The following is a 13,965-nucleotide window of genomic DNA, read 5'->3' as shown; positions in this document are numbered from 1 at the left end:
ATATCACAGTAATCCAAGTCTACGCCCTGACCAGTAACTGTGAAGAAGCTGAAGTTGAACGGTACTATGAAGACCTACAAGACCTTTTAGAATTAACACCCATAAAAGATGTCCTTTTCATTATAGGGGGCTGGAATGCAAAAGTAGGAAGTCAAGAGATACCTGGAGTAACAGGGAAATTTAGCCTTGGAGTACAGAATGAAGCAGGGCAAAGACTAATAGAGTTTTGCCAAGAGAACGCGCTGGTCATAGCAAGCACCCTCTTCCAACAACACAAGAGAAGACTCTACATGTGGACATCACCAGATGGTCAACACTGAAATGAGATTGATTATATTCTTTGCAGCCAAAGATGAGAAGCTCTATACAGTTAGCAAAAACAAAACCAGAAGCTGACTGTGGCTCAGATCATGAACTCCTTATTGCCAAATTCAGACTTATCATTTTAATAGTTGTTCAGAAAACAATTAAATGTAAAATTAAATGTGCAAATCCCTAAAGCTGAAACACTGAAATTCGTGGGCAATCCTTGTAATCTAAGAATGATACTAATAAACTAAGTTGATGAGTAATACAAGGAAAAGCAAAAAAATAAAAAATTCAAGACACTTTATTAGTACATTCTTTTTAAAACAATCTGTCATTTTCTAAGAAATAAGCATATTTACACTTACTTATTTTCAGGCATCGTCTGAATCTATTTAAGCCCAAACACTGATTGTCTTGATTGCATTTCCATCATAGTAGTACAAAATGGCTCCCTTCATACTGCCATTTTAGGCTGGCACCAGGCAATAATGAAAATTAAATGACAGGAAATTTTGTAAATCTCTTTTGAACACATTCTCAACTAGAAATATTAAAGGCACATGAGTTACAGCTTAGTTTATACATTATCTTGATACTTCATTCTTTGACATTTTACACATCCCAGTCAGCCGCTGTGACCCTGCATACTTTCAGGATACCCGAAAGAATGCGACACAGAGCTTTCTGTCTGCACTAATAAGCTTTTCTTAAAATATACATATGGTTAAGTTGTGAAGGAAAGTATCCTTGTGGATCAATCCAAATATTTCGGACCTGAGTCTTTAATGCTTACCAAAGGTTTTCTATCTAAATAAGCCACTGATGCCTATAACATACTAAAGGACTTTCATAAAGAAAAGGGGAAATCAGGGATATAGATATCAAATCCTGGAACAGCTAGGTAAACCTAAATGTATAAGACCTTTAATGTATATGGCTCCAACTGACTAGTAGAAATAAAAGTGATGATCATATACACAAACTCTTTGTTTCAGAAATAGAGAACACTTCTTTAGAATGCTTCTTGGAGAAAGTTAAGTTTTGAGAAGCAGTTTTGGATCAGAAGCTTTTACATTTATGAGTTAGTGTATATAAAAAGTTGTACAGGGATCTACAGTTCCATCTTGTCCAAGCCAGGCCGTGGCTTTGTACTAAGTTCATACTTAGGCTTGCCCAAGTATGAGTATGCTTCATAAAGCTTGGTAATCTAATAAATTCCCTCTTCCCAAAGCTACACATATTTTTGGAAAAAGGTGCATATGACCAGCTGGCCTCTATCACCCATACATCATCCTATTGCAATAAAGGACTGTCACTAAGAACCTCCTATTCATTTCTCTCTTGCATTCCAGCATCAAAACAAAAACATAAGTGAACAAGAGCTTTTTTTATGCTGTTATCAACAAGTGAAAATTTATGTAAACAGCTAGATATTTCCAACATGTCCCTCCCAGTATACCTGCTGCCAATAAAAAGTTTGGGGTTAGTGAAAAGTAGGAATAAAACAGAAGTAGGAAGTTGTCTCACTGGCTTTTCTCTATAATTTAAGCCATGGCCATGGAATATTGTGCTCTGAGCTGAATCATGAATGTATAGACATCTTTAAACTGTCTCATTTGATATTTTTACATCACACAATGGTCATGTTATAGCTTAAATTGAACTGGAAAAGCAGCTAAAGGAACTATTTGCCAATAAGCTTCTGGCAAATTCTTTTTACAACTAGGACTCTACTCCTAACTGGACAATTCTAGAGCATAAACAGCATCTGTTGGTCAGCTTGGCAAATTTGTGAGAACTCTTTATTAATTTAGGATATGTTCTACTATCACTTCTGACTCAAATTCTTTAAAAAAATTCTTTAGTCATTTTTCTACCAAATTCACAGAAAACAGAAAGGGTCCTATCACCAAATACAAGTGTGATGTGCAAAAGGTGAGATTCTGCATTTTCAAAATGTTTCTTTTGCTGTCTTAATGCTTTCTATTTCATAGTACAGCAACACCTCCTTCACAACGACTGGTAATCATATTGCCAATTTCTGTCCATGTATCTGAATGAGGATTATAAACTTCAACTGAGTCCAAGGTACCTGGAGCCAAGAAATCGTGGCTGGAAGATCGACCTCCAGAAACATACAGAAGCCCATTGACTGCCACAACACACAGGCCTGCTCTAGGCACCTTCATTGAGGCAACTTCAACCCACTTTTCCTGAATAAAAGAAAAAAGAAGTTTGCAGTGTTATAACATGGTAACACAGAAAAGTGCTGAGAAATCAGATACTCTGGTTCTCTTTACATGTTTAAATTTCAAACTTACAACCTAGTCATATAAGTATATACAATATTTTAAATAGAAACTTTTAGTAGGTGTAGACAAAGTAGTAAATTTAGAGGAAAATAATGAAAAATTTATCTGTGATTAATTATAAATTATGATCACCAAGAGATAATATAGAAATTCCATATAGGCAAGAATTCAGAGAAACTAGTTCTATGAAATACAAGTATGTAATTCAAACACACACCACACAAACTCACAAAGTTCAAGGGAGAAGAAAGCTTACAAAAGGGCTTTTTTGCATCTATAATATAATAGGCCTCATAAATCTCCAAGAGAACAAGAAACAACACTGGCCAAATTTATTTTAACATGGAATCTTTTTTTTTCAAGGACATCTAGTATACCTAGTAAAATATAAAACATATTTTCAGAAAGATAGTATATAGATCAGGGATTGGAAACTAGGGCCTATTTTTTTAAGCCTACAAACTACGAATGATCTTTCCACACTAAAAGGTTATTAAAAATATATATATGTCAAAAGAAGAGATTGCATGTAGCCCCCAAGGCCTAAAACATTTATTATCCAGTCTTTTAATAGAAAGTTTGCTAACTCTTGGCATACATTATTCATTGAAGCAATGTCAGTAAGCTGCTATAGACAAAATGACAAAGTCCAACTCCAGGGAAACTATCTATACCCAGAAAACAAGAAGCTAAAAAAAGGTCCTGAGAAATAATCAAGGGAGAAAAGAAAATGTTTCCAGATTAAAAAATAATAATAATTTGAAAATAAAGCATATGATGAACAAAATTTATAAAATCATAAAAAATGAAGAGAGATTATGCATCAGTGCTAGAGAGTGAATTTCTTGAGGCAAGTTGATGAGTCGGACATGAATGAGAGACTGAAAAACAATAAATCCATATTTCACAAAATATGTTCCCTGAAACTTTCCCTCCTAAGATGTTTCACAAACAAAAGTAAGGGCTGTGTGGTCACTTAAATGTGAGAGATTTAACATAAAGATTCATGAAATACCTTATTTTAATAAATTGTGTAAAGAAGTCCTAAAGAAATTTATTTAACTTTATTTAATCCTGTCACAGTAATCCAAGTCTATGCCCCAACCAGTAATGGTGAAGAAGCTGAAGTTGAATGGTTCTATGAAGACCTACAAGACCTTTTAGAACTAACACCCAAAAAAGATGTCCTTTTCATTACAGGGGACTGGAATGCAAAAGTAGGAAGTCAAGAAACACCTGGAGTAACAGGCAAATTTGGCCTTGGAATACGGAATGAAGCAGGGCAAAGATTAATAGAGTTTTGCCAAGAAAATGCACTGGTCATAACAAACACCCTCTTCCAACAACACAAGAGAAGACTCTACACATGGACATCACCAGATGGTCAACACCAAAATCAGATTGATTATATTCTTTGCAGCCAAAGATGGAGAAGCTCTATACAGTCAACAAAAACAAGACCAGGAGCTGACTGTGGCTCAGATTATGAACTCCTTATTGCCAAATTCAGACTGAAATTGAAGAAAGTAGGGAAAACCACTAGACCATTCAGGAATGACCTAAATCAAATCCCTTATGATTATACAGTGGAAGTGAGAAATAGATTTAAGGGCCTAGATCTGAGAGAGAGTGCCTGATGAACTATGGACGGAGGTTTGTGACATTGTACAGGAGACAGGGATCAAGACCATCCCCATGGAAAAGAAATGCAAAAAAACAAAATGGCTGTCTGGGGAGGCCTTACAAATAGCTGTGAAAAGAATAGAAGCGAAAAGCAAAGGAGAAAAGGAAAGATATAAACATCTGAATGCAGAGTTCCAAAGAATAGCAAGAAGAGATAAGAAAGCCTTCCTCAGTGATCAATGCAAAGAAATAGAGGGAAACAACAGAATGGGAAAGACTAGAGATCTCTTCAAGAAAGTTAGAGATACCAAGGGAACATTTCATGCAAAGATGGGCTCAATAAAGGACAGAAATGGTATGGACCTAACAGAAGCAGAAGATATTAAGAAGCGGTGGCAAGAATACATAGAAGAACTGTACAAAAAAAACTTCATGACCCAGTTAATCATGATGGTGTGATCACTGACCTAGAGCCAGACATCCTGGAATGTGAAGTCAAGTGGGCCTTAGAAAGCATCACTATGAACAAAGCTCCTGGAGGTGATGGAATTCCAGTTGAGCTATTCCAAATCCTGAAAGATGATGCTGTGAAAGTGCTGCACTCAATACGCCAGCAAATCTGGAAAACTCAGCAGTGGCCACAGGACTGGGAAAGGTCAGTTTTCATTCCAATCCCAAAGAAAGGCAATGCCAAAGAATGCTCAAACTACCGCACAATTGCACTCATCTCACACGCTAGTAAAGTAATGCTCAAAATTCTCCAAGCTAGGCTTCAGCAATACGTGAACCGTGAACTTCCTGATGTTCAAGCTGGTTTTAGAAAAGGCAGAGGAACCAAAGATCAAATTGCCAACATCTGCTGGATCATGGAAAAAGCAAGAGAGTTCCGGAAAAACATCTATTTCTGCTTTCTTGACTATGCCAAAGCCTTTGACTGTGTGGATCACAATAAACTGTGGAAAATTCTGAAAGAGATGGGAATACCAGACCACTTGACCTGCCTCTTGAGAAATCTGTATGCAGGTCAGGAAGCAACAGTTAGAACTGGACATGGAACAACAGACTGGTTCCAAATAGGAAAAGGAGTACGTCAAGGCTGTATATTGTCACCCTGCTTATTTAACTTCTATGCAGAGTACATCATGAGAAATGCTGGGCTGGAAGAAGCACAAGCTGGAATCAAGATTGCCAGGAGAAATATCAATAACCTCAGATATGCAGATGATACCACCCTTATGGCAGAAAGTAAAGAGGAACTCAAAAGCCTCTTGATGAAAGTGAAAGAGGAGAGTGAAAAAGTTGGCTTAAAGCTCAACATTCAGAAAACGAAGATCATGGCATCCGGTCCCATCACTTCATGGGAAATAGATGGGGAAACAGTGGAATCAGTGTCAGACTTTATTTTTTTGGGCTCCAAAATCACTGCAGATGGTGACTGCAGCCATGAAATTAAAAGATGCTTACTCGTTGGAAGGAAAGTTATGACCAACCTAGATAGCATATTCAAAAGCAAAGACATTACTTTGCCAACAAAGGTCTGTCTAGTCAAGGCTATGGTTTTTCCAGTGGTCATGTATGGATGTGAGAGTTGGACTATGAAGAAGGCTGAGCGCCGAAGAATTGATGCTTTTGGACTGTGGTGTTGGAGAAGACTCCTGAGGGTCCCTTGGACTGCAAGGAGATCCAACCAGTCCATTCTGAAGGAGAAGAGCCCTGGGATTTCTTTGGAAGGAATGATGCTAAAGCTGAAACTCCAGTACTTTGGCCACCTCATGCGAAGAGTTGATCCATTGGAAAAGACTCTGATGCTGGGAGGAATTGAGGGCAGGAGGAGAAGGGGACGACAGAGGATGAGATGGCTGGATGGCATCACTGACTCGATGGACATGAGTCTCAGTGAACTCCGGGAGTTGTTGATGGACAGGGAGGCCTGGCGTGCTGCGATTCATGGGGTCGCAAAGAGTCGGACACGACTGAGTGACTGAACTGAACTGAATCCAACTTTCCCTAAGTATAGTTGACCAGGGAAACTTATGCTATCTACTTCCTATTATCAATGCAGGGATTTCCCTGGTTTTCCAGTGGTTGACTCCATGCTTCCACTGCAGGGGGCACAGGTTTGAACCCTGGTGCAGGAACTAAGGATCCTGCATCCCAGGTGGCAGTGGCCAACAACAACAACAAAAAAAAGCAAAAAAATAGTATTCCATGGAAATTAACTTAGAAAAAATTGTTCTAACCTGTAAGTCTGTGACATAACACCCCTTGGGCTTACATTATTCTAGCACCTAACAAATTGTAATGCAATTGTTTGTCTATTTCTTTATATTTCCCACTAGAATGTTGGTTTCTTGAGAGCTGGGGGATTATATATTTAGGTAGCCTTGGCTTCCCCAGGTCTTTACATATTTGTGAATGAATAAATGGACTAAAGAACAAATGCATGATAGAACAGTGATTCACAACCAACTCTTATCTACTTTCTCTTCTTTTCCTTTTGTAGCATAATTACATCAAGCAAGTAACTGAAGGCATGAGAGAATATTGGAGTGTTCATATAGTCAGTAATAGGATAGGTAATGTACAGAGGTACAAGTGGAGAAGACAGCTGGAATGGTAGGGAGACTTGTCTCACTGAACAAATAAGTAAATACATTGAGAATAACAGGAGCCAAGTTTTTAACTGATGTGATTATGATGTGATATGTTTGTGTGCTCAGTCATGTCCAACTCTGCAACCCCATGGACTGTAGTCCACCAGGCTCTTCTGTCCATGGAATTTTCCAGGCAAGAATACTGGAGTAGGTTGCCGTTTCCTTCTCCAGGGGATCTTCCCAACCTAGGGATCAAACCCATGTCTCTTGCATCTCCTGCATTGGCAGGCAGATTCTTTACCACTGCACCCCCTGGGAAGCCCTTTTAACTGATAGAGAAGGTATTTACATTAATGGAAAGGGGAAGGCCCCTTTCTTTCATGGGAAGAATCAGGTATACTGAAATTGGTGCCAACATTATGAACTCATGGTTTTACAACATATAAGCACAGATATGGAAATACTTATAAATGAGTATTTGTGTGAATACATACACACATATACATTTACTGTTTATGTTTAGCTATTGACTGAGAATGCCTAGAAGCAGCAATACTCCAGTAGCAATGAATAGTCTGAGAGCTAATCTTGGTTTCCAAATACTGTTCTTCACTAAGAGAAACTAAAGGTTCTTGGAGAAATGACTGATTCCAGGATCAGAGAAGTATAATCTTCCTTATACTTGAAATATTTTAGTATGCAAGATAGTAAAGAAATACTCAAAAGGACAGAATCAGAGGGGACCTCTAATTTCAGTCATGGTAGAGTAACTGTTACCAAATGTGCCCTCCTACCGTAAAGAATTAGAAACCTTGACAGACTACGAAATAAAGTTCTCAGATGATGGACAACAGGCAATGAAGAACTGTGATTCAGAAAAAGAAAGAAACAAGGTGAGCTCCATAGCTGTCCAGGCTTTTTGCCTGGAGGGCTTTCTGAACAGCAGTACAGAGAAGGGAATCCCAAGCAGAGCATGACAGTCAGCTGATTTATGAGATAGAAATCAGAGTTGAGAGAGGCTGATGCAGTTGAGATTTGTAAGGAAGAGTGCCAGAGGACAGAGGTTCCCTTGAGTCTGGCTGAATACTCCTAATCTTTGCATGCATAAAATGAGACTATAAAAGAAAATAAAAGAAAACAAAAAAGTAAAAATAAAAAATTTTTAAAAGAGAAGAAAAGGGGAAAGAAAATTTTAAAATGAGACTCCATAAGAATAGTCAAGCAACAACAAATGGGAAGATGTGACATAATGAGACATATATTTGGTCTCTGACTGCAGTTCTTAACACAGGGCTCCTAAGTCCCTTGGGATTTCCTTGGTGACAAGAATATCTTCCTCCCTAAAAAGGCAACTCTTGTAGGATCCTGTATAACATCAATATAAGCGTCTCTTACCAGAAAGATCAAGCCAAGATTAGAAGCCTGGAATTTAGTCCCATACCCTGTCATCCAGGGAATTAGAGAAGGACTGGCGGTTGAAACTGATCATGCCTATGTGATGAAGCCTCCATAAAAATCCCTAAACTATGAGGTTTGGAGCACTTCTGGTTTGGTGACCATATCCACATGCCAGGTAAGTGATATGCCCAAATCCCACTGGGGCAGAAACCTGTAAGACCCTCCTGGATCTTGCCCTATACTTCTTCATCTGGTTATTCATTTATACCCTTTATTCAGTTCAGTTCAGTTCAGTCGCTCAGTCGTGTCCGACTCTTTGCAACTGCATGAATCACAGCATACCAGGCCTTCCTGTCTGTCCATCACCAACTCCTGGAGTTCACTCAGACTCACGTCCATCCAGTCAGTGATGCCATCCAGCCATCTCATCCTCTCTTGTCCCCTTCTCCTCCTGCCCCCAATCCCTCCCAGCATCAGAGTCTTTTCCAATGAATCAACTCTTCACATGAGGTGGCCAAAGTACTGGAGTTTCAGCTTTAGCATCATTCCTTCCAAGGAAATCCCAAGGCTCTTCTTCAGAATGGACTGGTTGGATCTCCTTCCAATCCAAGGGACCCTCAAGAGTCTTCTCCAACACCACAGTTCGAAAGCATCAACTCTTTGGCACTCAGCCTTCTTCACAGTCCAACTCTCACATCCATACACGACCACAGGAAAAACCACAGCCTTGACTAGATGGACCTTTGTTGGCAAAGTAATGTCTCTGCTTTTGAATATGCTATCTAGGTTGGTCATAACTTTCCTTCCAAGGAGTAAGCGTCTTTTAATTTCATGGCTGCAGTCACCATCTGCAGTATTTTGGAGCCCCAAAATATAAAGTCTGACACTGTTTCCCCAACTATTTCCCATGAAATGATGGGACCGGATGCCATGATCTTCGTTTTCTGAATGTTGAGCTTTAAGCCAACTTTTTCACTCTCCTCTTTCATCAAGAGGTTTTTTAGTTCCTCTTCACTTTCTGCCATAAGGGTGGCATCATCTGCATATCTGAGGTTATTGATTCTCCTGGCAATCTTGATTCCAGCTTGTGTTTCTTCCAGTCCAGCCTTTCTCATGATGTACTCTGCATAGAAGTTAAATAAGCAGGGTGACAATATACAGCCTTGACATAATCCTTTTCCTATTTGGAACCAGTCTGTTGTTCCATGTCCAGTTCTAACTGTTGCTTTCCTGACCTGCATACAGATTTTTCAAGAGGCAGGTCAGGTGGTCTGGTATTCCCATCTCTTTCAGAATTTTCCACAGTTTATTGTGATCCACACAGTCAAAGGCTTTGGCATAGTCAATAAAGCAGAAATAGATGTTTTTCTGGAACTCTCTTGCTTTTTCCATGATCCAGCAGATGTTGGCAATTTGATCTCTGGTTCTATTGTTCTATACTTATAGTAACATAGAATATCCTTTATAATAAACTGGAAAACAGTTAAGTAAGGTGTTTCCCAGAGTTCTGTGAGCCATTATAGCAAATTATTTAACCTGAGGAAGGGATCACAGTAATCCTCAATTTGTAACAAAGTCAGTGGTTAAAATGAGGACATACTACTTAAGAATGGTGTCTAAAGTGAGGGCAGTCTTATGGTACTGAGCCTATAACTTGTGGGATAGTTAGTGTCAGAACTGAATTGACTTAGGATGCCAGTTGGTGTCCACAGAGGATCAGAGAAGAATTTGGTGTGGAAAACCCACATGTCTGGTGTAAAAAGAAAAGAAACAACTTTCCTTTACAGGAACTCCTGTAAGCTTAACAATTCTCAGAGCTCACACAAGGCTGGATGATATTCTAGCTTTGACCAGACAATATGAAGAAAACTTTTGGACAGCTAGGACAAACAGAAGTCAAGAAGAGCCATGCTTCAGTGGTAGGGCTAAACTATTCCTAAAGGACCTAGACCTTCTAGACCTTCCCTGCTGCTGCTGCTTCGTCACTTCAGTCGTGTCTGACTCTGTGTGACCCCAGAGACGGCAGCCCACCAGTCTCCCCCGTCCCTGGGATTCTCCAGGCAAGAACACTGGAGTGGGTTGCCATTTCCTTCTCTACAAAGCTTAAAAACAAGTTCAAAATATCAATCTGATTTGCAAATAACTGCCTATCAAAAGTAAACACAACACTTATGGGAAGAAAACAAAATCCAAATACTCAACTATGTAACATCTACAATGTCCAACATTCGATCAGTTACTGCTGCTGCTGCTGCTAAGTCACTTCAGTCGTGTTCGACTCTGTGCGACCCCGTAGACGGCAGCCCATCAGGCTCCCCCGTCCCTGGGATTCTCCAGGCAAGAACACTGGAGTGGACTGCCATTTCCTTCTCCAATTCATGAAAGTGAAAAGTGAAAGTGAAGTTGCTCAGTCATGTCCGACTCTTCGCAACCCCATGGACTGCAGCCTACCAGGCTCCTCCATCCATGGGATTTTCCAGGCAAGAGTACTGGAGTGGGGTGCCATTGCCTTCTCTGCGATCAGTTACTAGAAATGTGGAAAAGCAAAAAAAAAGAAAAAAGAAAAAGAATGTGACTGAAACCATGAAGAAAAATTTCAACCGATACAGGTTCAAAAATGTCAAATTAATAGAATTAGCAGATAAGTACTTTAACACAGACATTATAAATACATTCAAGAATATAAAAGAAAACATAAAAAATGATGAGAGAAATGGAAGACACTTATAAAAATAACCAAAATATTTATGGAGCTAAAAAATACAATATCTGAAATAAATATTTTCCTAAATAGAATTACATACTGCAAATTAAAAGTTTAGATAGTGTAGGAAGTTAACGGACTTGAAGACACAGCAAGAAAAACTATCAATATTGAAGCAAAGAGAACAAAATTTCAATTACGCAGGATGAATAAGTTCTAGCAATCTAATGTATATACCATGGTGACTATAGTTAATAATAGTATACTGTATACTTGAAATTTACTAAAAAGGCATTGACCCCATGCCTCCTGCATTGGGAACATGGAGTTTTAACCACTGGACTGCCAGAGAAGTCCCCAAGAAGGCAGATCTTAAGAGCTCCCATCACATACAGACACAAAAAAGGAAAAGGGATCTACGTGAGTTGATGGATATGTTAATTACCTGGATTGTGGTAATCATTTCACAAGTATATATATAGCAAAACATATGATATACCTTAAAAAAATCATACACTGTTTGCAAATTAACCTGAAACATCTGGAAAATGAAAACCAAGAAAAACAAACTGAAATACTGAGAGAAAAAGGATGGGAAAAATTAACACGCCTCAGTGACCTATGGGACAATATCAAATGGTTTTACATGGGCATTACTTAAATCCCAGAAAGAGAGCAGGACAATACTTGAAGAAACAAGGCTGATTTCAATTTGATGGAAGCTATAATTCTACAGATTCAAGAAGTTAAATGAATTTCAAGCAAGTTAAACACCAAAATCCCATAAGATATATCAAATTACTGGAAATCCATAAGAAAGAGAAAAAAATATTAAAAAACTGTCAAAGAAAAAAGAGATGTTACATATATGGGAGAACAAGATTGACTACCGACCTCCCATCAGAAACAATGCAAGAACTAACACAGCACTGTAAATCAACTATACTCCAATAAGAATTTTTTAAAAAAGAAACAATGCAAGAAGATAAGTAAACAACAATATTAAATGATGAGAGTGAGGGGAAGAACAACCTAAAATTCTACACTCAGCAAAATATCTCTCAAAAATGATGGTAGACAGGAAGACTCCTGGAGGAAGAAATGGCAACCTGTTCCAGTATTCTTGCCTGGGAAATCCCATGGACAGACAAGCCTGACAGGCTATAGTCCACGGGGTTGTAAATAGTTAAGACAAGACTGAGCAACTGAGCACATATTAATAGCTTCTGGAGCCCAGGACCACAACTTACTGAAGCCCCTGGGCCTAGAGCCCGTGTTCCTCAACAAGAGAAACAACCTGAATGAGAAGCCCATGCACTGCAACTGGAGAGTAACCTTCACTCGCTGTAACTGGAGGAAAGTCTGCACAGCAACAAAGACCCGATGCAGCCAATAAATAAATAAATAACTTAAAAAGAAAAAATTTTGTAAAATGAAAGCTTAGAGAATCATTGCCAGCAGACCAGCACAAAAATAAATACTAAAGGAAGTTCTTCAGGCAAGAGAAAATGCTATAAGATAGAGACTTAATTCTATACAATGAACAGAACTAGAAATGATAGTTATGAATGCATAATTATGAAGTATTTTCTCATTAAAATTTATCTTAAATATAATTAACCATTTAAATAAGTATAACAACATACTGTGGGGTTTATTACATACACAGAAGTAAAATCAATACATCAATAGCACAAAGGATGGAAGAGGAAAATACATTTTTCTAAGTTTCTTACATTAAAAGTGAACTGGCATGATATTATTTTAATGTAGATGTAATACATTAAAATGCCTATTATATATAATGAAAACCCAAAAGCAACAATTAAGAAAAAAGGTGAAGACATATAGTTAATTGGACTAAAGAGATAAAATGGAATACTAAAACAATCAACATAAAGACAGAAAAGAGAAAAAAAAAAGGATGGATTGTACAAGCAGAAAAACAGCAAATTAAGAGTCTAAAAACCAACCCCACATATATAATTACATTATATATAAATAGTAAACATTCTAAAGACCCTACTTAGAAGTCAGAGACTTTCAAATTGTACAGAAAAACAGACCACAGCTATCTTACAAAACATGTAGTTTTTAAAGACACAGATTTAAAGTAGAAGGAAAAAAAAGATACACAATGCACATACTAATCAAAAGACAGCTTGGCTACATTAATATGAAGACAAAGTAGACTTCAAGGAAAGGATATTATCATAGAGAAAGAAAAACATTTCCAGGCCATAAAAAGATCAATTCAGCAAGAAAACATAATAATAAATGTACACACACTTAATAACAGAGATTAAAAATATGAGAAGCAAAATCTGACAGGAATGGAAGAAGAAAAGATAAACCCATAATTACAGATAGAAATTAAAAGTCACTTGTTCCTTTGAAGAAAAGCTGTGACAAACTTAGACAGTATATTAAAAAGCAGAGACATCATTTTGCCAGCAAAGGTTCGTCTAGTCAAAGCTGTTTTTTTCAGCAGTAATATACAGATGTGCGCACTGGACCATAATGAAGGCTGAGACTGAAGAGTTGATGCTTTTGAATTGTGGTGCTGGAGAAGACTCTTGAGAGTCTGGACAGCAGGATATCAAACCAGTCAATCCTAAAGGAAATCACTCCTGAATATCAATTGGAAGGACTGATGTTGAAGCTGAAGCTCCAATACTTTGGCCACCTGATGCGAAGAGCCGACTCATTGGAAAAGACCCTGATGCTGGGAAAGATTGTGGGCAGGAGAAGGGGGCAACAGAGGATGAGATGGTTGGATGGCATCAGCAACTCAATGGATATGAGTTTGAGTAAACTCCAGGAAATGGTGAAAGATGGGGAAGCCTGGCGTGCTACAGTCTAATGGGGTCCCAAAAAGTCAGGCGTGGTTTAGCAACTGAACAACAACACAGATCTTGTGCTAAGTCACTCAGTCATATTCAACACTTTGTGACCCTAGGCTCCTCTGTCCATGGGACTCTCCAGGCAAGAATACTGGAGTGAGTTGCCATTTCCTTCTCCAAAG

General features: G+C 38.4%; 1 protein-coding gene across 5 annotated transcripts in view; it reads right to left on the bottom strand.

Annotated features, from left to right (window-relative positions):
• Window positions 1-592: 592 nt before the first annotated feature.
• The window catches only part of IPP (intracisternal A particle-promoted polypeptide), a 37,194-nt gene continuing 23,821 nt past the window's right edge, over window positions 593-13,965 (bottom strand). For 3 of the 5 annotated variants that reach the window (XM_005204873.5, XM_024989806.2, NM_001191196.3), the window contains exon 9: window positions 593-2,522. In XM_005204873.5, the coding sequence (XP_005204930.1) occupies window positions 2,298-2,522 (225 nt within the window). In that variant the 3' untranslated portion in view covers window positions 593-2,297. Of the gene's footprint in view, window positions 2,523-10,687; window positions 10,764-12,535; window positions 13,666-13,965 lie in introns of those variants that run through there. The other 2 variants (XM_059884926.1, XM_059884925.1) reach the window with 2 other exon arrangements.

This window comes from Bos taurus, chromosome 3 (genome assembly GCF_002263795.3).
Source record: "Bos taurus isolate L1 Dominette 01449 registration number 42190680 breed Hereford chromosome 3, ARS-UCD2.0, whole genome shotgun sequence".
NCBI classification, from domain to species: Eukaryota; Metazoa; Chordata; class Mammalia; order Artiodactyla; family Bovidae; genus Bos; species Bos taurus.
The sequence above is the reverse complement of the archived record's forward strand: the minus strand, read 5'-3'. Positions and strand labels throughout refer to the sequence as shown.